Here is a 22038-nt window from a genome sequence, read left to right on the forward strand (position 1 = left end):
AAATGAGAGAGTATTTGTGGCCTATTGAGACTATGATTCTAGCTATCTTAGCTAAACAGCCATATAACACAAGATTATTTTATTGCAAAAGTCTAAATAATGACATTTAAAATCCAAGGTGTCCGAGTTAGATGAAACATCTAGTCAACAGACTTGCAAGTCTTTCTCGAAGAAAGGTGTGATCCCAAGAATCGGGTTTGATTCAAAGAAATTAACCGGTTTAAGTTCAAAGCTAGCTGCTATCGTTGGCATAATCGGAAAGTCTTCTTGGCACGGTACGTGATGGAACCCTAATGTATACCACAACACTATGTCCTCATTCTCAATCGAACGATCCCTGATCATTACACAAACAGAAGTTAAGATAAAGCTTTTAGTCAAAGAATTAACCAAGAAAGTAGGTTCAATTCAGTAGCAATTTACTCAAGTGCGTACCGGTCCGACCAAACTTGTAGCGTGTCTTCACCACGGCTCTGGTACATCAAAAGGCCACCAGCCCATTGCTCTGACCGGTTATACCGTGTCACCCATATCTAAACCAATTGATCCAGCTTCATCAATTATACATCAATTTTTTTGAACCATGTCAAACCAAACTTAACCGAGTACCCGGTTGTTTGTGAAAGCCCCTCTAATTTGTGGCGGATCATCATGATCAAGCAAACTAGCAGCATTAGCACCATGTACAAGCTTGTAACCAGCCGGGTTCCCTAAACGAGATCGACGAGTAGGGTTCACAAGATGGAACTCGTAGGGGTCGTACATGCTCAACTTGATCTGAGCATCTTTCTCAGTCTTGGCTACATATTTCTTGGCCTTCAAGTAACTCTTTCTCCTTGATTCACCAGGCGGAAGTCTCTGCTTCTCTAGATGAACCTTGACGAAGGAGTTGTTGGCGGGCTCGTCAATGTCTATGTCTAGATGAAACGTTATGAAATGATCATGGACGACTCCTATAACGTTTTCTGAGATCAAAGGTCCAGAATCAGCTTCTTTCTCACCCAAGTCTTGTACGTTTGTGTAAGGCGTCCCTTTCACCATCAACATCCCTGAGGCTGCGACCTAATTTATAACGTTTTTCATTATGACAACTTTTAAGAGAAAGTTTGAAAGGATAAGCATATATAATGTATGTAATCATACCGTAACGCGAATCAAACCATCCATTTGAAACTCCCAATCAAACGTATAGTCATAGTTCCCAACCGAACACGCCATTCTAGCCACCAATGTCACCTTTGCCCTTGACTCTCTTATCTGTCGATATTCAAATTACATTTTCATAAGCACCGCTCCTCGTATCATATTATATATATATAAAATAATAATCATGTTGTGTTATAGAACATTACATTTGTACCAGGGAGAAGAATCTCAGAGTGTCGCCAGCTAGTGTCGCCGGCGTAGCGTTCAAACAAGCAGATCATGTTAGGCTGAAGGATGGGATCGCCTTTAGGAGAAGCGAAGACACCGTCAATGTAGTAAGCGTTTCGAGGACAGTCATTGAGTGGCACAAGCGGCATTGAAGTAGGTCCTAAACCAAACTCTCCAGCATCCATAAAAGCTTTGGAGTACCAACCTTCCTCTGGGTCCATGTATGGTACATACAACTCCGACGCAAAACCTTTGTACATCACACTTCTTGCTTCACCTGTTGGAGAAGCGAAGATACCGTCAATGACTAAATTCAATGGGCTTCTTTGTGATATAGTTTATTGTTATTTTAATGTTCTTTATTTTTTTTTTGGTTGGCACACAAATACGCAATAATGATACAAAAATGCAAATCAAGTAAATGTGTTTTTTTTCTTCTCTAATGGAATGTTATATCAAGTAAGTGTGTATTTTGAGACGTTACCTGTCTTGGAATCACGAACTGAAGCCTGTGAGATGATCATACCGGCACGTTGGTCCGGTTTAATATGAAATTTCCAATTCGCCCACTTAACCAAGTATCCATCTTCAACCTTGAAACTTGGACCGTCAGGCTGCTCCATCGACATTGGGTTGACGCGGTCCATATGTACTGTTTCATTCAAAAATCCATGTCTATATTCTGTACCGGTAGACTTGGGGACTGGAACCAGGCCATTGTCAACAATCTTGATGATTTCTAATTTGTCCATATCGACCGTTAGATAAAGTCCTTCAATGGGTCTCATGTAGAAATTGACGGTGTCTTTCTTTGAAAAACATTGGATCTTGATGACTCTTCGCCCTTCCTCGTCCGGTCCAAACCATCCAGCTGCAGGTGTTATACATATCAAATCGGAGGACGGAATCCCACGCGCCTCGATTGAACGATTGAACTCCACACTCTTGAACGGAACCTACATGTTGGGGAATTTCGGTTAGGTTTTTTGGGCAAAATACATGAATCCTAAGAACTGAATCGAACCAAACAAAAAAATAACCAAAATTTTTGATTAGATCCTTGATACCGGAACCGAACAAAAAAAACTGAATTTGATACCCAAAATACAATTAAACTAGATTTTAACCCAAAATACACTGCGGGATGATTTATTTTTTTAAATTAGTATATATAAAAATTTTTAAATTGTATCTCTTTATAAAATAATTATATTTTATAATTTACAATTGTTATTAAGTAACAGAATACCACGAGTCCACGAGACAGTTATTAATAAACAGAGGATTTAACCCGTATTAAAGCGGTATGCTAATGATATTTTAAAATTTTATAAATATTGATTTAAATCCGTCCGCCATATAAACCCGTTCCGAAATATAACCTGTCCCGTAATTTTATAACCCGTCCCTTGATTTGTTTTCTAAAAGTAGTGATTTTTAAATTTAATGATTATTTATTATATATAAAAGTTTACAAATTGTATCATTCTCTAAGACATTTATATTTTAATAAACTGAGGATTTAATCTGTATTAAAACGGCGTGTTAATGATATTTTAAAATTTTATAAATATTGATTCAAACTCGTCCACCATATAACCCCGTTCTGAAATATAAGCCGTCCTGTAATTTCTTAACCCGTCCCGTAATTTGTTTTCTAAAAGTAGTAATTTTAAAAATTTAACGATTATTTATTATATATAAAAGTTTGCAAATTGTATCATTCTCTAAGACATTTATATTTTATAGTTTACAATTGTTATTAAGTAACATTATACTACGGGACAATTTTTGGTTTTATACAATCTTTTCTAAATGAGACTGATTTGATATGTCTAATATTGGTGGTACTAAAAAAAGAATTTAATCCGTATTGAAGCGGCGGATTATTGATATTTTTTTTTATTGTTGATTCAAAAACATGTCCCGCCAAAACCGTTCCGCCAAAAAACCCATTTATTTTATTGATGTTGATCTTATTTATGATATGATTCTGAATCATTGTCTAAATATTTTAGTCTATGTGGAACGTTGAACACACATTTTTCTTCAATTGGATAATATATGTCCGTTTTTAAAATTTCGAATCACTGTATATGCAGGAAAAAAAAATTATTTATTTATGTATTATAAGGTGATTCAAAATAATTTTTAAAAAATCAAACAAACATGACAGGAGAATCATAATTCTAAATCTTAATAAAATCTTCTAAATATATAAATTATTAAATATAGAATATTCAGTGTATGAGTTGGGTTAAATATAACCCGACCCAACAAACATTTTATGACCAAAATTTGTAAACGGGTCGGATACTCATTGTATCCAAATGCATTTTCCCCCACCCGCTAAAAATGTACTTCAAAAATACTAGTATAGATACCTAAAACGTTTTAGTAATATTTAGATTTGAAATAACTGCAATACCCTAACTATAAATTCAAAGATATTAGTTATGTTTAGATTTGAATAATCAAAATATCAAATATCTTTAGTTATATTTGTCAAAACGAAACAACTTTTTGAAAATTGAACCAATTTTTTTTCAAAACTAAGTGGGTGATTGGTTCGTCTGTAGCTGTAGATTTATTGTTGTAGATGTGATGACTGTAGCTGTAAGTTTATTGCTGTGGAAATTAGGCTGTACGTTTTATTAATATAATATTTTTATTTAAATAAATTTGTTGAAGAAATAAGATTTTGGTTGTATATATTTTAAGAAAAAAATAAGATTGGTAAATATAATATTGTTCACAAATATCCATTTAAAAAATGTATGTGTTATATAATATTGTTCACAAATATCCATTTAATAAATATGATATACATATATATTAAAAAAAAAACAATGTGAGTTATATATATATTTGCCCCAAGAAAAGAGTTATATATATGTCATAAAGTACATATTTACCTACTATTTATATCCATAAAAATAAATTTTTATAATATATTTATGGATGGAAACTATAAGACGTTTTTAAAGAAAAGAAGAAAATAAAGTGGAAAGAAGAAAAAAAAAAAAAGATAGAGCCCTTCTAAAGACCAAAAGGTTGTGCTGTAGAAAAACTTGTACTTACAGCCAAAATAATTAAAAAAATATTGTTTGGACTGTGAGAAAAAATAGGAAAAGTACATCATGATTGTTTTAATTTTGGTGCTGTAGCTTTTTAGTGACTTTATAAATCTCCTACAGCCCAACCAATCATGCCTTAAAACGATCTTGTAGTTTTATTTTATTGGTATTTCAGGTTGTTCGAGTATTTCGGATGGTACGGGTATAAAATTAGTAATATTTAGACTTTAAATAACCCCAATACCTTATCTATCAATTCAAAGATATCAACTATGTTTAGAGTCGAATAACCTAAATATCCAAATGTTTTTACATATGTTTGTCAAAACTAAACAATTTTTTGCAAAATTAAACCAAATTTCCTTAAAACTAAAACAATCTTTTAGTTTTATTTGATTGGTATTTCAATTGTTCAAATATTTCGGATAGTTCGGTATACAATATCAGAATATCCAATACAGCTACATACCTAAAAATTTTAGTTATATTTATGATAAATAATTTATCCTATATGGCTATATATATCTTAAACCTTCTAACCAAACAATCCGGAACCAAAAACAACCGATCCAAACGTACCTATTATCCGAATGTCAATGCCTAATTTGGATAGTGGAAATAAATAAACCAATTTGCTCAGATTTGGTACGCATTTAAATAATAAACCAGGTCAATTTCCGGTTTACGGTGATTTGGATTCGAAGTTAAACCGGACGGACCTGCGAGGCAGCGACGATGTCATTCATGGTAAGAATCGGGTACCCAAAAGTCGGGTTGACCAAATCGGAAACAACCCGACCGGATTTAAGATCCACAGTGAGCACGTGACTCTCGCCGTTAGACATCGCAAGAACCTCCGCTCTTCGCGGTGGGAGACGATCACCTTTCTTCCACCGGACGACACGTTGCTTCTCCGGCTCGTCGAGAGCCATGGCGTGAATGATGGCTGACCCGGACCCGAAACCCGGATCATGACCGGAGAGAATGGTTCGGACTCTCTTTATTTCATGTGACGTTAGTGGGTCAAGCGGGTGGTGAGGCTTCTCTAACGAATACTTGAATCGGGTCCTGGAACTTGACCCGAAAGTTGCGAAGAGGAAGAGGAAGCTTAAAAGTAGGGTGAGAGCGATTCTATGGAACAAAAGGTCCGCCATTGTTGAGAGTTGACTTTCAAGTGCTTGTAGGAAGATATGTAATAACTAATAAGTACACTATCGTAAATTTTATTTGCCTTCATATAAAAAAGGAATTAAAGTACAAATGGAATATGAATCATATGATAATGACTATTATAGGGCAAATTGCAAAAAAAAAAAATCATATTGTTAATTTCTTCCGTAAGTTCGATCCAAAAACTGACAAATATCATCTTTTTGTCCATCCAAAAAGTTCCGTTTAAATTTATTTTCTTTTGTATCTTCTTTAACATTGCTTAGTAAATCTAGTAAGATTTAAACGTCTGATATTCGTATACATGTTGTATATAAGATGATACATTATCTATTCTCTGTTGATGACTTGATGTTAATGTAACTCATGTATGTTTTGATCATTCCTTATGTCTCGCAGTGCCGGCGTTTGGGGCGTGCAAGTGGAACAATTGTTCCGGATCCAATTTTTTTGGGTAAATTTAAGGGCCCAAATTTTTTTTTCCGTATAGAAAAAAATGTAATTTTTAAAACTTTAAGATATCTTTATTATAAAAAAAAACCTAAATATTTTATTTAGTATGAAAGTGGTTAATTTTTAAGTTTTTAAAACATGAAAAAGACCCAATTTTTTTTTTTTTGGTATGAAAAAGGGCCAATTTTTAAGATTTGTACCGGGATTCAAAATTAATTGAGCCGGCCAATTTTTAAGATTTGTACCGGGACTCAAAATTTTTAAGTTTTAATGGAACAGGGGGACTTGAAAGACTTGAAATCTCACCGATCCATAATTTAATTAATGCAAGCAAATTAAGGCTTAAATTTAATGGTTTAATTCGAGTTCCATGTAATTGTTTCGTTTCGATTGGCGGGTTTGATGCCAAACCAAACTCCAATAGTGTGATTTATTTAAAAACCACTATTAATAACGGGTTTCAAAAACAAACTAACGGTCTTTAAATATGTTTTGAAAATAAAGATTAAATGGTCATTTGAATCTTCGAAATAACGAAATATCTCTGCCTAAAATCAACACCATAGTGACCCCAAGCTAAAGTAACGAAATTCCTCAACTCCTTCCTCACCAACGATCGATTATGTGCCTTCCCAATCTCTTGCAGCCAACACACAATGCTCCAACACTTGTTTCTTAGGGGGTGGCGACAAGACAATTGTTCCTCATTCCCAATTAACCTTCCTGCTTCCCATCAAAGGGCATTCTGCAGTCTCTAGACATGTGTCCGGATACACCACACCTGTAACATGTCACATTTAGACATCTTCTCTTACTATGCGCGGTTTGGCCGTACGACAAGCATGATCCCTCTGCGACATTTTCTTGAGCGATCCTCTTCTCCCTGGCCTCTTCTTCAAGTCCTATCTCCAGCGAAGCTGCCTTCTCAACCAAGTCAATCATGTCGTGGTAGTCATGAAACTGGCAACAAATGCGTATATCCACTCTCAGCCCCATGATGAATTTCTGAATCAACTCCTGCTCTCCTCTTTTTCTTCTCGCAAATCTTTCGAGATTGTTAAACTCTTGCTCGTATTCTCTCACTGACTTGGTACCTTGTTGCAGTTTAAAAAACTTTATTTCCAGCTTGTCTATGGCCTCCTCTGGGAGATATCTTCTGGTGAATTCCTCTTTGAAAAAAGCCCATTGATCCACACATCCAACTTGTGCTCTCCTCATCACACGTTCCCACCACTCATTTGCTTCACCTCTTAGGTAGCAAGAGGCTAGATCCCTTCAAAAGTCAACTGGGCACCTCATGGACTTGAATTTGGACTCCATATTTCTCCAGTTATATGCTTTAACTGGGTCTGTCCCACCATTGAAAGTCTCTATATCTAAATCTCTCATGAGGCTCAACATCTCCCAATAAGAAGAGGAGATCGCAGTGGAAGAGGAGATCCTCTTCTGTTTTCCTTTCTTTTTGTTTTCTAAGGTTTTCGGGAGACTTAGCTATAGGGTTTTGGACTTAAAAGAGACAAACAACCGAAAAAAAATATATTATTTTGTGGTAAAAAAATGATTGCCAAAAGGAAAATGTATATATTGTTATTATATAAATATATAATATGTAATTGAAAAATGTATATTTTGTTGATAAAATTTTGGTAATATAGCAAAATTTACATTTTCTTTTTGAAAATCATTTTTTACTACAAAATAATATTTTTTTGAGAAATTGTTAAAAATGCCCCTTTTTCAATACCCCTTTTCAAAAATGCACCCTTTGAGAGTCCATTTTTAAGTTTGCCCTCTTTTAATTTTTAATAACCATTTTACTCTTATTTGAAACAAAATTAGGTCCACAAAATACAAAATATTTTTTGGCGGGAAAAGTGATCCCGCAATTTTCCCGCCAAAACACTTGTAAAAACCTTTAAAAAACATTGTAAAATTTTCCCGTAAAAATTTTTCCCGCCAAAAAATTTTCCCGCCAAAAAATTTTTTTTGCGGGAAAAGTGATTCCGCAATTTTTTTTTGCGAAATTTTTTTGGCGGGAAAATTTTTGGCGGGAAAAATTTACAAGGTATTTTAAAGGTTTTACAGAGTATTTACAAGTGTTTTGTAAGGTTTTACAATGTATTTTAAAAGGTTTTACAAGGTACTTATAAGGTTTTATAAGGTATTTATAACTTGTAAAACCTTATAAAAAACTTGTAAAACCTTATAACTTGTAAAAACCTTATAAAATAGCTTGTAAAATCTTATAATATCTTATAAATACCTTGTAAATACGTTGTAAAACCTTTTAAAATACATTGTAAAACCTTATAAATACCTCGTAAAAAACCTTTAAAATACCTTGTAAATTTTTGGCGGGAAAAATTTTCCCGGCAAAAATTTAACGCCAAAAAAATTGCGGAATCACTTTTCCCGCAAAAAAAAATTTTTGGCGGGAAAAAGTTTTACGGGAAAATTTTACATGGTATTTTAAAGGTTTTACAAGTTTTTACAAGTGTTTTGGCGGGAAAAATTGCGGGATCACTTTTCCCGCCAAAAAATATTTTGTATTTTGTGGACCTAATTTTGTTATAGTTCCTTATATATTTGTGATATCTTTTATTAAAAGAAGGGTAATTTAGTCATTTTGTACATAAAAAGGGGTATTTTTAAAAATGGACAGCCAAATAGGGCATTTTTGAAAAGGGGTATTAAAAAAGGGGCATTTTTGTGAGTCTCCCTATTTTTTTCTTCTCGGTTGTTCGACGTTGAATACCACAAAAATGATTTTAAAAAAATATGTGTATTTTGTTATATTACCAAAATTTTATAAATAAATATAGCACAAAATCAAATTTATGGACTATTTAGTGGTATATTTAGTTATATTACAAAAATATATGCCAAAATTTTGTTGCATAATTTTTTTGTGGTATATTTTGTTATATTTAATTTTGGCCTGATTTGTTATATTTTAAAGTAAAATTATGTAATAATTGTTATAATTTTTTATCAAAAATAAATTTTAAAAAAAAAATTGTTATAATTTTTTAAAGTATGCATGTGTCATTATGTGATGACGTCTCTTTCGTGTAGCTGACAAACATTTTCCCTACATATAAAGTCTAATATTGATCTCCTCTTTCTTTCGAATTGTTGTTAAATAATATCGAACTGAAATATTTTTCAATCATGATTTTATCCCGCAGTACATCGCGGATAGATTTTTTTATAACTAAAAATTTTAAATTTGAGATAGTATTTGTTTTGTTAATATTGTTTGTTTTGTTTAGTATTTAAAATTGTATAATTATATTTTTGATTGTTAATATTAGGATTTCACCCATAATAGACTGTCTCGTATTAATATCGACCCAAACCAGTCCTACCGTATAACTGCGTCTTGTGAAATTAAATATCATTTTATTATTTACCATTTTAATAATACTTTTATTTAAAAGACATATAATTCGAGTCAATTTAAAAGTTTATTTTTAAATGGTTCCAATAATATATATCTTTTTAAATTTTTATAGAGTTCAAGCATTTAGAGCATGGTCATAGGTGATACTCATAACGTGACATTAAGAATTTTTTAGGAGATGCCACGTCAGATTTTTTTTTTTCCCCTTCTTTTGGCAAAACGCGATCAATCAGGAGATGCCATGTCAGATGATACTATTGAATCAAGAGAAGAAAAGGAAGAAATGGATCACTAGTCTTCCAATCGGTCTTGCCGATCGGTTGCATAACCGATCGGGTCAGCTAAGGTTTTGCCGCACGGTTGTGTCAATCGGTTGCACAACTGATCGAAGCCTCGTTACACTATCGATCGGTTATGCCGATCGGTTGCACAACCGATTGAAGGTCCTCGCCCGTACGGCCAACTTTTGGTCCGTCCGTACCATTGAAGTTTTGTCTCGACCCACAACATTTTCTCTCGGCCATTTAGCCTTGGATCCTCTCCAAGATGCTTCTAGAAGCCTCCGGATCCTTCCCCAGCCTTCCTAAGCTTATCCAAAGCTTCACCAAGGTTCTAGAAGACTCTAGACCCTTCCAAGAGAGCCGTTGCTCGTTCGAAGGAAGAAGAAGACAAGAAACGCTTTATGACCACCTTTATGACGCGTTTTCTAGCTCATGACCGTTGTACATAGTGAATATCCTAAGGGATATTCCTTTTGCTTTGTCCTTAAAAAGGAATCTTTGTATTTACCAATTTTAGTAAGAAAGAGAAATAATCTTTCCCATCTCTCAAATCTCTTCACTCTCTATTTCGTTTACACTTTTCCGATCAAGTTCTCATCTTTTCCGATTATCTTCTTGTCCCATCGAAACCTAAAGCTCCATAATCTAACATGGTATCAGAGCCATAAGCTCCATATCCTTCATTCAACCCACCTCATTTACTTCCGCACCAAAGCTCTCTCTTTTCTTTGATTGTGTTCGATGAGTTCGCTTTATGATGAGATGAGTTCTCTACACTCAAAAATCATTCCGGGTATCCTCAAGGGAGGAAACTACTTGCTGTGGTCACGAACCACAAGATCTGCCTTGTGTAGTCGGGGACTTTGGAACCATATCGTGAACGAAGAGGCGCCAAAGGAGACGACCACAATAGATGGACAAGAAATCGTTCTTGTTGATGAGGGGAAATGGTTCCAAGAAGATCAATCGGTCTTGGTCCTCCTCCGAAACTCGCTTGAGTCCTCAATACTCGAAGCTTACTCCTATTGTGAAACTCCTAAAGAGCTTTGGGATACTCTCTTTAATGTGTTTGGGAATCTCTCCAACTTGAGCCGGGTGTTCGAAGTGAAGAAGGCCATCAACGATCTCTCTCAAGGAGACATGGAGTTCACTCAACATTTTGGCAAGTTTAGGTCTCTTTGGGCGGAGCTCGAGATGCTAAGGCCTAACACCATTGATCCGGCGATCCTCAACGAAAGGCGTGAACAAGACAAGGTCTTTGGTCTCCTTCTCACCTTGAACTCCACCTACAATGATCTCATCAAGCACTTACTCCGAGCCGAGAAGCTACCTAACCTAGAAGAAGTGTGCTCTCAAATCCAAAAGGAGCAAGGATCTCTTGGTCTCTTCGGAAACAAAGGAGAGCTTGCTACAGCCAACAAAGGAGAACTCACCACCGCCAACAAGGGAAGCTACAAGTCCGAGAACAAGAGAGGCCTAACTTGTGACCATTGCAAAAAGACGGGTCATACCAAGGAGAAGTGTTGGATTCTTCACCCCCATCTCCGACCAAGTAAATGGAAGGATCCTAAAGCTCATCAAGCGAACTGGAGCCAAGAGACTCAAGACATCTCCGGACCCGGACCCTCAACTCAAGCTAATGGTGTTGGAGCGGCAATGATGGCGTCTTCAGAGTATGTGAAGAAATCTGACCTCGGTGCTCTTATTAAGGCTCTTAAGGAGTCATCCGGTAAATCCTATCATGCTATTGCTCATACTCTAAAACCTCTTATTGTTGATTCGGGAGCCTCTCATCACATGATTAGTGATTCTAGGCTAATGAACAATATTGAACCGGCTTTAGGAAACGTGGTAATTGCTAATGGGGATAAAATTCCGGTTAAAGGAATAGGTGATTTAGAGCTATTTGATAAGAAGTCTAAAGCCTTTTACATGCCAAATTTTACTTCTAACTTGCTTTCCGTTAAAAGAGCAACGACCGATTTAAATTGTTATGCGATATTTGGACCTAATGATGTTTACTTTCAGGATATTGAATCAAGTAGGGTGCTTGGTCAAGAAGTTACAAAGGATGGTCTTTATGTTCTAGAAGACACAAAGCTATCCGAACCTTTATCTTCTCATTTTAGTTCAAGTATTGTTGTTGCGAATAGTGCTATTTGGCATGCTAGACTAGGTCATCCCCATCCTCGGGCTTTAAGTTTAATGCTACCAAAAGTTTCATTTCAAAGTCTTGATTGTGAAGCTTGTATCCTTGGTAAACATTGCAAAGCTATTTTTCCTAAGTCTTCTACTATTTATGAAAGTTGCTTTGATTTAATTCATTCGGATGTGTGGACTTCACCTTGTTTATCAAGAGAAAACCAAAAATATTTTGTCACATTTATTGATGAAAAATCAAAGTATACTTGGCTTACTCTCCTTCCTTCAAAAGATCGTGTTCTTGAAGCTTTTAAAAACTTTCATACTTATGTGACTAACCAATACAATGCCAAGATTAAGATTTTTAGATCCGACAATGGTGGGGAGTATACAAGTCAAGCATTCAAGGAGCACCTAGCATCACACGGAATCATCCACCAAACAAGTTGCCCTTACACTCCTCAACAAAATGGTGTATCCGAACGCAAGAATCGACACCTAATGGAGATTGCAAGGTCCATAATGTTTCACACCAATGTTCCAAAGAGATTTTGGAGTGATGCCGTGATGACCGCGTGTTACTTGATCAATAGAACACCAACAAAGATTCTACAAGACAAGTCTCCATTTGAGGTACTCACTAAGACTAAGCCTTCTCTTGATCACTTACGTGTGTTTGGTTGTGTTTGCTATGTCTTAGTTCCCGGAGATCAAAGGAACAAGCTCCAAGCCAAAAGCACTAAGGGAATGTTCATCGGGTATTCAACAACTCAAAAGGGTTACAAGTGTTATGTACCAGAGTCAAGGAAAGTATTGGTGTCAAGAGATGTGAAGTTTGTGGAAGACAAGGGATTCTATGACAAGAAGGATTGGGAAAGTCTTAAGGATCTGTCTAGCTCACCATCGGATAGAGCTACTAACCTTCGGATTATTCTTGAGAAGCTTGGAATTGAGAACTACCAACCTTCACAAACTCAAGCTTCACACCCGCCACAAGGACAAGAGACTCAAGAACAAGAAGAAGAAAGTCTTGAGGAAGAAGTCCAAGACACTCAAAATGAAGAGAATGATCTCAACACTCAAGAAGAAGATCATATACCCGATGGTGATGGCTCCAACGAATTGAATCAAGAGGAAGAAGACACTACTCAAGAAGTGACTCAAGAAGTGATACCTTTAAGAAGAAGTGAAAGATTGAAAGACAAGAGAGTCTACTACAATGCCAATGCGGTAGCTCATCCAATTCAAGCCGTATGCACTCTTGCTCACCTACCCGAAGAACATCAAGTCTACCTTAGCAAAGTTGATCAACATTGGATTCCCACAACATATGAAGAAGCCATGCAACATCAAGTGTGGAGAGACGCTATAGAAGCCGAAAGACAAGCCATGATAAACAACCACACATGGGATGAAAAGGATCTACCTAGAGGAAGGAAAGCCGTGACCTCTAAATGGGTATTCACCATCAAGTATAAGAGTGACGGAGAAATTGACAGGTACAAGGCTAGACTTGTAGCAAGAGGCTTTACCCAAAAATATGGAGAAGACTACCTTGATACTTTCGCCCCGGTGGCCAAACTTCACACGGTTCGAGTGGTTCTTTCATTGGCTACTAACTTGGAATGGGATCTTTGGCAAATGGATGTCAAGAATGCATTCCTTCAAGGAGAATTAGAGGAAGAAGTGTATATGAGACCACCACCGGGCCTAGAAGATAAAGAAGCACCCGGGAAAGTTCTTAAGCTCAACAAAGCAATCTATGGCCTTAAGCAATCTCCGAGAGCTTGGTATCACAAGCTTAGCACCACACTTCTAGGAAGAGGATTCAAGAGATCCGAAGCTGACCATACACTCTTCACTCTCCCTAGCCAAGAAGGTATAGTAGTCATTCTCGTTTATGTAGATGATATTATCATCTCCGGGAATGACAAGGTTGGTATTCAAGATACTAAAGATTTCCTTAAAAGTGTCTTTGATATTAAAGATCTTGGAGAACTAAAATACTTTCTTGGGATAGAAGTATGTAGATCAAAGGAGGGTCTCTTCTTATCTCAACGAAAGTATACTCTTGATCTTCTTGATGAAGTAGGTAAGCTTGGCGCTAAACCAGCAAAGACTCCCTTGGAAGATGACTACAAAGCTAGACGAAAGGGGGAGCATGATAACAAGCCTTTCGAAGATCCTACCAAGTATCGGAGGCTAGTAGGTAAGCTCATCTATTTAACCATCACTAGGCCTGATATTTGCTTTGCCGTGAATGTAGTGAGCCAACAAATGCAAGCTCCAACTCAACACCATTGGAATATGGTGAACCGCATCCTCAAGTATCTCAAAGGCGCTCCGGGTCAAGGCATTTGGATGGGATGCAATAGGAACACGGAGCTTGTTGGGTATTGTGATGCTGATTACGCCGGAGACAAGAATGATAGAAGATCAACAACCGGCTATTGTACTTTCATTGGTGGAAATCTAGTGACTTGGAGAAGCAAGAAGCAAAAGGTGGTGTCTCTTTCAAGTGCCGAAGCTGAGTACCGGGCCATGAGAAAGCTTACTACGGAGCTAATGTGGCGAAAGGCTCTCCTCAAAGACTTTGGTATAGACACGCCCCAACCAATCACCATGCATTGTGACAACCAAGCCGCCATTCACATAGCAACCAACTCGGTGTTTCATGAGAGAACGAAGCACATTGAAGTCGATTGCCACAAAGCACGAGAGCAAATCCAACTTGGAGTGATCTTGCCACATTATACCGAAAGTGAAGAACAATTGGCTGACATCTTCACCAAAGGAGCTAGCACCAAGGTGTGTGAATACATTCACCAAAAGTTAGGTCTTGTTGACTTAACTCAGCCACAATCCCCTTAGCCAAATATCCCATACTCTTTTTCCCTAAGTGTGGTTTTATCCCATGAGGTTTTCTACACTTAGGTTTTTAATGAGGTGGTTGAATTTGGATCCAAGTCTAACCTCCATCTTTCTCCGGTTAGACTTGAGGGGGAGTATTGAATCAAGAGAAGAAAAGGAAGAAATGGATCACTAGTCTTCCAATCGGTCTTGCCGATCGGTTGCATAAACGATCGGGTCAGCTAAGGTTTTGCCGCACGGTTGTGTCAATCGGTTGCACAACTGATCGAAGCCTCGTTACACTATCGATCGGTTATGCCGATCGGTTGCACAACCGATTGAAGGTCCTCGCCCGTACGGCCAACTTTTGGTCCGTCCGTACCATTGAAGTTTTGTCTCGACCCACAACATTTTCTCTCGGCCATTTAGCCTTGGATCCTCTCCAAGATGCTTCTAGAAGCCTCCGGATCCTTCCCCAGCCTTCCTAAGCTTATCCAAAGCTTCACCAAGGTTCTAGAAGACTCTAGACCCTTCCAAGAGAGCCGTTGCTCGTTCAAAGGAAGAAGAAGACAAGAAACGCTTTATGACCACCTTTATGACGCGTTTTCTAGCTCATGACCGTTGTACATAGTGAATATCCTAAGGGATATTCCTTTTGCTTTGTCCTTAAAAAGGAACCTTTGTATTTACCAATTTTAGTAAGAAAGAGAAATAATCTTTCCCATCTCTCAAATCTCTTTACTCTCTCTTTCGTTTACACTTTTCCGATCAAGTTCTCATCTTTTCCGATTATCTTCTTGTCCCATCGAAACCTAAAGCTCCATAATCTAACAGATACTAGTATCAAAAATATCATTGGGCTGATACGGATCAGGCCCATTCTAATTGTTTTGTCCATATAAAAATAATTTTTGCGCTTGTGATACTCTAAAAATATCACTCATGTACATGGTCTTAGTAGGTAAATATTTTTTCAAAGGATGTATCAAATATACTAATCTCTATTTTAATTAGCGCTATTCACATAGTTATATTTATAAGCTATATAAAACAAGATATTTAGTAGGTAACTATTTTTCCTAAGGATGCATAATTTATCAATATTTTTAATAATTACCATAAAATTTTATATTTTAAAAACATTCATGCATTTTTTGTTTACTCTTTTTTTTTTAATATCTTAGGTTTATTTTATAACTTCTACTTTTGTCTTTCTTTTTATTGTTGCTTATACAATATTATGCTCATGTTTTGCTTATGTTTTGCTTACTTTTTTTTAATTTTTATCGATTGTTTTATTTTTTTCTTAGTTTATTAGTCAAAAACACAGAAAAATTGCTACCATATTGTGACTTTCATCCTTAAAAACTAGAGAAATTGGAGAAATAAGTGTGTTGGAACATAAAAAATGAGTAGAGATTTGGTGTGTATATGGTTTAAGACTCATGAATGCATACGGCCTGGCCCTCCATAAAATATGTAACCAATCATCTCTAAACATGGCTCTGATGTTGTAGAACTTAGGGTCGTCTACTTTTACTGGTGTGTCTTAAACGGACTTGAATATGTTGTTATCTACGATCTCCAAGTTGTGAAAGTAGCTAACTTTGCTGAAGCCTTCGTCGGAGAAACGACCAGATCCCATCTGTGTTGTCGTGTGTCGGCCAAAACTTTGCGAATTCACGAACTCAACACCCCATTGCACTCGTCTGCATAAGCTAACTTTTGGAAAATTGCAGCTGGCCAATATCCTATCAATGAATGCTTGGATCCCAAACTCAGCCACTAGTTTCCGGACTGCTGATCCTATACATATTTATTTATCAACGATGATATTTAACTTTTAGTTTGGAAATTTAAAACTCATTATGTAAAAATATAAGTTTTTTAACAGTAACCTAACTAACCTTCCATACTAATATGGTGATCTCAAATTGTTTTCCTTCGAATGTAGAGACGGGAGTAATGGTGTCTCCAAGAACAATGTTGTTACTTGTTTGTATGAAACCTGGACAGTGAAGGTTGTAGGATCCGGTTACATTATAAGTGTCGCTTTGAATATAATTTTATATTATTTTTTATAAGTAAACTTATCAAAATCAGGTTATTGTACATGGTTTTAAATTACGTATTTCAAAAGAACCAATGCACTAAAACTCTTAAACTTATATGCATTTGAAGAGGAACTAGGGAAAATTTAACCAATGATATTTTTTCTTTTTTTAGAATGATTACTAGGAAATGAAAATTTTAAAATGATAATAAATTTGGAGTGTAATTGATAAGGATGGGAGTTACTATTTGCATTCTAGATATGTCATAAATGTCAATAAAGACAAGGACTAGATTAAAATCATGTTATTTTATATCCCAAATCCCTATACCATTTAGTTCATTAGTCAGAAACACATAAAAAAAATTGCTACCAAATTGTGACTTTCATCCTTAGAAGCTAGAACAATTGGAGAAATAGGTGTGTTGGAACATAAAACCGAGTAGAGATTTAGTGTTGATATGATTTATGATAATTTTATTTCAAAATGGAGTTTAAAAGGAAGTTGAATTATCTTTTCCCATGTAAGCTCTTCTGTAGCGGACCGTCCGTTTCTAATTTGAATGGATGAACTTATTTTGCTGTCAAAAAAAAAAAAAGTGGAATGATATTAATTTAGTTATCTAAATGGCCAACATATGTAACATAAATAGGGGATACCAAAAACTTTTAAAACTTTTTTTAATATTTTTTTATTTTCTTTTTCATCATTTAGAGTGATATATATATAAATAAAAAAAATTCGATAAATAAAATCAAATAACTCCATGACACATCTTTTATATTTTTTCTTTGTTTTATTTTCACTAAAATTAAAAATTTAACCGGAAAACTGTAAGAGTTTGGGTGAGTTTGCCGAAAATAGTGAAAAAATGTTAGTAAAGCTGTTCGATTCGCATAGCAAGATACAACACTACTTGGTGGAGTCATCACACGCAAGTGAGACTTTAATTTTATGGTGAAATGGTTCACAAATAGCAAACCTTGTAGGAAAGGGAAAGTGGATTGGGACCATTTCCATGTGTTGAGGCTAGACAAAGAAGGAAATGCTCTCTATACTAAAGACTTTGGAGGTATTCGCATTTTTGTCTCCAAAGCTGAACCTCTTTTTGTCTCCCAGCTTCTTGATTATATGACCAATGCCCATACTGTAGATATTACTTAGGGAACCACGACGTTGGAATAAAATGCATGGACGATGAAGAGTACAAGACAGGTGGATCCGAAACTTTCACTGCCCGATAATGGTTTCCACCAAAACTAGACTAATATATGTCACATTGTTTAACATGTTTTGTTTCCATTTTTCTTCTATGAACATGTAGAATTTCTAAATTCTCTTAGACTCCATAAAGGTGTGAGAATGAACAAGCTAGACGATATGACAAGCGTTTCTTTATTTCTCATGTGGATTTTATAATTTCAACGATGATTTTAGTGAGACTAATTGATTAATCTATTGGCATATCTTTGGAGAAAAAGCAGTGACTGTGATGTTTAATATAATTAAGAAAGAATGTATAAACTAGGAGGTTGTGAATAGCGTAAACCCTGAAAGCAAACTATGTAAGTAAACAACAATGAGGTCTTTGGAACATTTTTGCTCTCTTTTTAGTAAACAATAATGAATTTTAATAAACGAGGCTTGCAAATAAGCACAAGTATTTCCTACTGAGAACAGAGAATGGAAATGCTCTAGAGAGAAGAACAACAACGGGGAGGGGACATGTACTCTTCTTCGTAGTCATGTTTCTTGTTTTGGGGGAGGGGTCATGCACTCTCTCCCTACAATGTTTTAGCATCAACCAAATTAAGTCAGCAAATCAAAATAATGCATTCTATTTCACATTAGGAATCTCTCCAAAGATACTAAAACTTGCCTCTGGTTGCTTCCTCTTCATCATCCGAGGAGATGATTCAGGGGAAACCTGATTAACAAAAAATATGCACATCTAAGTGGAAAAATTTAGCATGGGGGTCCAAAACTAGACGTAAGAAAGGAGGTTGTTGAATCAAATGGTTACATGAACATGAGTTTTGAGATGCTTGATGAAATTTTCAAAGCCTTGTTGGTCAGGAAGACAACATTGTCCGCAAACCAAACCCGGCTCCTTCTCAAGTACCCCTGACTCAATTGCATCTATGGAAAAAGTAACTGATTAGTTCAGAAACAACAACAACTTTATTAAGAGAAGGAAGACAAACACCTACCTGGCCTTAAGCTTGCCAGAAAGTTTTCCCAGACGCGGGACGGTACAGGAGTGGAGTCTACGTCTTGTTGATCAAATGGAAAGTTCTGAATAACAGTGTGTCCTGCCTCTTCGAAGAACCTATGATTCCGACGGAAGATCTCATCACCGGATATGAGCATGAAATTAACAGGAATTGGATGTTCTTTTATCCACCACATCAGTTCAAGAGTAATCCCTAAGCGTTCTGTTTCAGAAAATAAATAATTAAGACTCTTTCTCTATGTAGAAAGAAAGACACAAGTGATAAACTAACCGGAACTGACGTGAGTAAGAGAGACTCCAGAGGAATAGACAGCCTGCAGGACGTCGGTATCGATGTCTGTTAGTATGCCAATTGCAGTGAGGGTGATACAACCAGAGTAGCCTAAATTCTTCAACGCTCGTTTTATACACGGGCCAACCCTACTAGCAACATCTGAGGAAGAAACCGGACAAGAACTTATATCCCAAAATATCCATGTTTCAGCCTCTTTCGTCGCCATTATCGTTCAAACCCTTTTTAACCCTAAAAAAAATCCAAAATTTGGGCAAACAAATCGCAGTTACGTGTGCGTGTGCGGTGTGCCTTTAGATCATCACCCGGAGGACGTTAGAGAGAGGAACAAGGCCGGCCATATCTTCTCATTAGGTCAAATATGTAAACTTTGCAGCTTTCTCGTTGTGTTGGGTTGGTTTATATGGGCCCATAATCGTGGCCCATTAGGTAGGTGTTTTCTGTTTTTAGTTGTGTGTTGATTGTCTACAGATAGGGATGTCAATCGGGCCTCTAACCCGCGGGCCTGGCCTAATATGTCACTTAGCAGGGCGGGCTTGGGCCCTTAAATGGATGCCCATAAAAGAGCGAGTATCGAATTGTTATGAATAATGGGTTATTATGTAGATGCCTATTATAGATCCATTAGGATATTCTAAAAAATTCTATACTATTTGTTCTCCAAGCTAAAACTCTACGTATCGCGGTCTAGACCCATACGGTTTGCGGGTCAAACGGATTTTGTCCTATGCGGGTCGCGGGTTTGCGGGTTGTCCGAAGTTTCGTTCATCTCCATCCTTCTTGATTCAAATCTTCTGGAATTCTCCATTAATCTGAATTTATTTTTAATTTTTTGCTTCCATTCTTCTCAAATTATCGATTAATTGAAAGAATTGTAGCCATCCTTACTTCACATGATTCAGTCGAACAAGGACTATGGTCGAGTAGTCGGGCAAATCCAATCATCGATTCTAGACAAGTATATGTTTGGTTTAGGTTTGTTAATGGTTTAGAGTCTGAACCATTCCCTTCTTGTTCTTTATCTTTAAGACTTTAACTCGGATAAGAATGCAAAGTGAATGCATTATCTTTGCATCTGAGTGTTGTGAATGCGTTATTCCAACTTATGAGTATCACTAATGCACCTTTCAAGTTTGATACAACATCACTAATGGAATAACATCCTAGAGAACCGGTCCAAAAGGTATCGAGTTCTTTCTTTCTTCGTTTTCGTCATGTGATGGAGTATACAGATAGATCTGAATAATAGTGATTAGATGCTCTTTTCTTGCCCATCTTATTGAAAATGTATGTATTAATTTAATGCAATCTTGAGTCCATATTTGTGTAGAAAACAACAAATGTTACAGTGGCTAGAAATGATATGGCATTTTGGCCAACAGAGCAGAATCTCAATGCTGTCTTATGTGGTTGTGTGATTTGATTGACGAAATCCAGTTGAGTTGATTATAAATTTGGGAAAAATACAATTGGGGAACTTCTTGAATGTGGTAGAGTCATAACTTCTTGTATGGTCCATTGACTTGGTTGCTGGAAATTGATGATGAGACTAGAAAATGAAATTTTTAGTTCGAGTGAAAAAGGCGTCCATATACACACCTTGTTGATTTTTTGTTTCAATGTGGCACACGTAATGGATCCGAAATTGATCTTGTAGAGTTGATGATCTCTCTTTCTCTAAGTTAGTCACTGCGAGTAAAAACTCCGCAACATTTCTATGTTTCTGAGATTTACCTCAATTTCTTGTTAAAATTCTGAGATTTACCTCAAATTCTTGTTAAAAATGCATTTAGATATATACACTTAGGCCTGGGCAAATAAACCGAACCGAATGTACCGAACCGAAACCGAAGCAAAAAAAACCGAACCGAACCGAACCGAAAATTTGAAAATAACCGAATGGATACTAAATTCTATAACCGAAATAACCGTAACCGAATCGGTACCGAACCGAAATATTTTGGGTAACTGAAATATTTTGGGTAACCGAAATACCCGAAGTACAATTATATTTTCAAAATAATTAGTTATTTATAGACCAAATAATCAAAAATACTTGAAAAATATATAAAAATAGTAAAAAATACTCAAAAATAACCGAAATATATCCAAAAATATCCGAAAATACTCAAAAATAACCGAAATATCCGAAACTATCCTAAGCAAAATAACCGAATGGATACTAAATTTTAAAACCGAAAGAACCGGAACCGAACGGAAACCGAACCGAAATTTTAAAATATCCGAATGAATACTAAATTTTGAAACCGAAAGAACCGAAACCGAATGGACCCAACCGATAACCGAACGGTTAACCGAAAGCCCAGGCCTAATACACTTCTCTAGTTCATCGTTCTAGAGGGGTCACTTTTTTTTATGCCAAAGTAATTTAATGCATAGTGATATCGTTTTTTAGTCGTAGTGACGCAGGGAAGAACAAATTTGCTCTGCAACCAGAAAAACCCATTATTGGTCTCACAATATAAGAAATTTACATTTTAACTTCTATTATGTTTTAAAATTTATTTATTTATTTTTAAAATCTGAAAATATGAAAAAAAAACAAAAACAAAAACAAAAATACACTCAGATATTGAAAGACTGGTATCGTATTTTGGAGAAAAAAATCTTTGGCTTTAGTTAATTAAAAGAGTTTGTATCAACATATATAGTTTGATATTAATATATTTTATGGAAAAAATCTCAGAA

At 36.0% G+C, this 22038-nt stretch overlaps 2 protein-coding genes across 2 annotated transcripts; both read right to left on the minus strand.

Moving 5' to 3' along the window:
* Positions 1-64: 64 nt before the first annotated feature.
* LOC9313366 (primary amine oxidase) lies at positions 65-5649 on the minus strand. The gene is made up of 7 exons (XM_002877252.2): positions 5171-5649; positions 1859-2330; positions 1353-1651; positions 1144-1257; positions 610-1062; positions 436-533; positions 65-337 (listed from the first exon to the last, which is right to left on the minus strand). Exons 1-7 carry the CDS (start codon positions 5603-5605, stop codon positions 145-147), a joined length of 2064 nt encoding a protein of 687 aa, XP_002877298.1. The 5' UTR covers positions 5606-5649; the 3' UTR covers positions 65-144.
* A 12655-nt stretch (positions 5650-18304) lies between these two features.
* Positions 18305-19778, minus strand: LOC9313368. The gene is made up of 5 exons (XM_002877254.2): positions 19309-19778; positions 19015-19239; positions 18828-18943; positions 18684-18731; positions 18305-18588 (listed from the first exon to the last, which is right to left on the minus strand). Exons 1-5 carry the CDS (start codon positions 19535-19537, stop codon positions 18574-18576), a joined length of 633 nt encoding a protein of 210 aa, XP_002877300.2. The 5' UTR covers positions 19538-19778; the 3' UTR covers positions 18305-18573.
* Positions 19779-22038: the final 2260 nt, after the last annotated feature.

Source organism: Arabidopsis lyrata (genome assembly GCF_000004255.2).
Source record: "Arabidopsis lyrata subsp. lyrata unplaced genomic scaffold ARALYscaffold_5, whole genome shotgun sequence".
NCBI classification, from domain to species: domain Eukaryota; kingdom Viridiplantae; phylum Streptophyta; class Magnoliopsida; order Brassicales; family Brassicaceae; genus Arabidopsis; species Arabidopsis lyrata.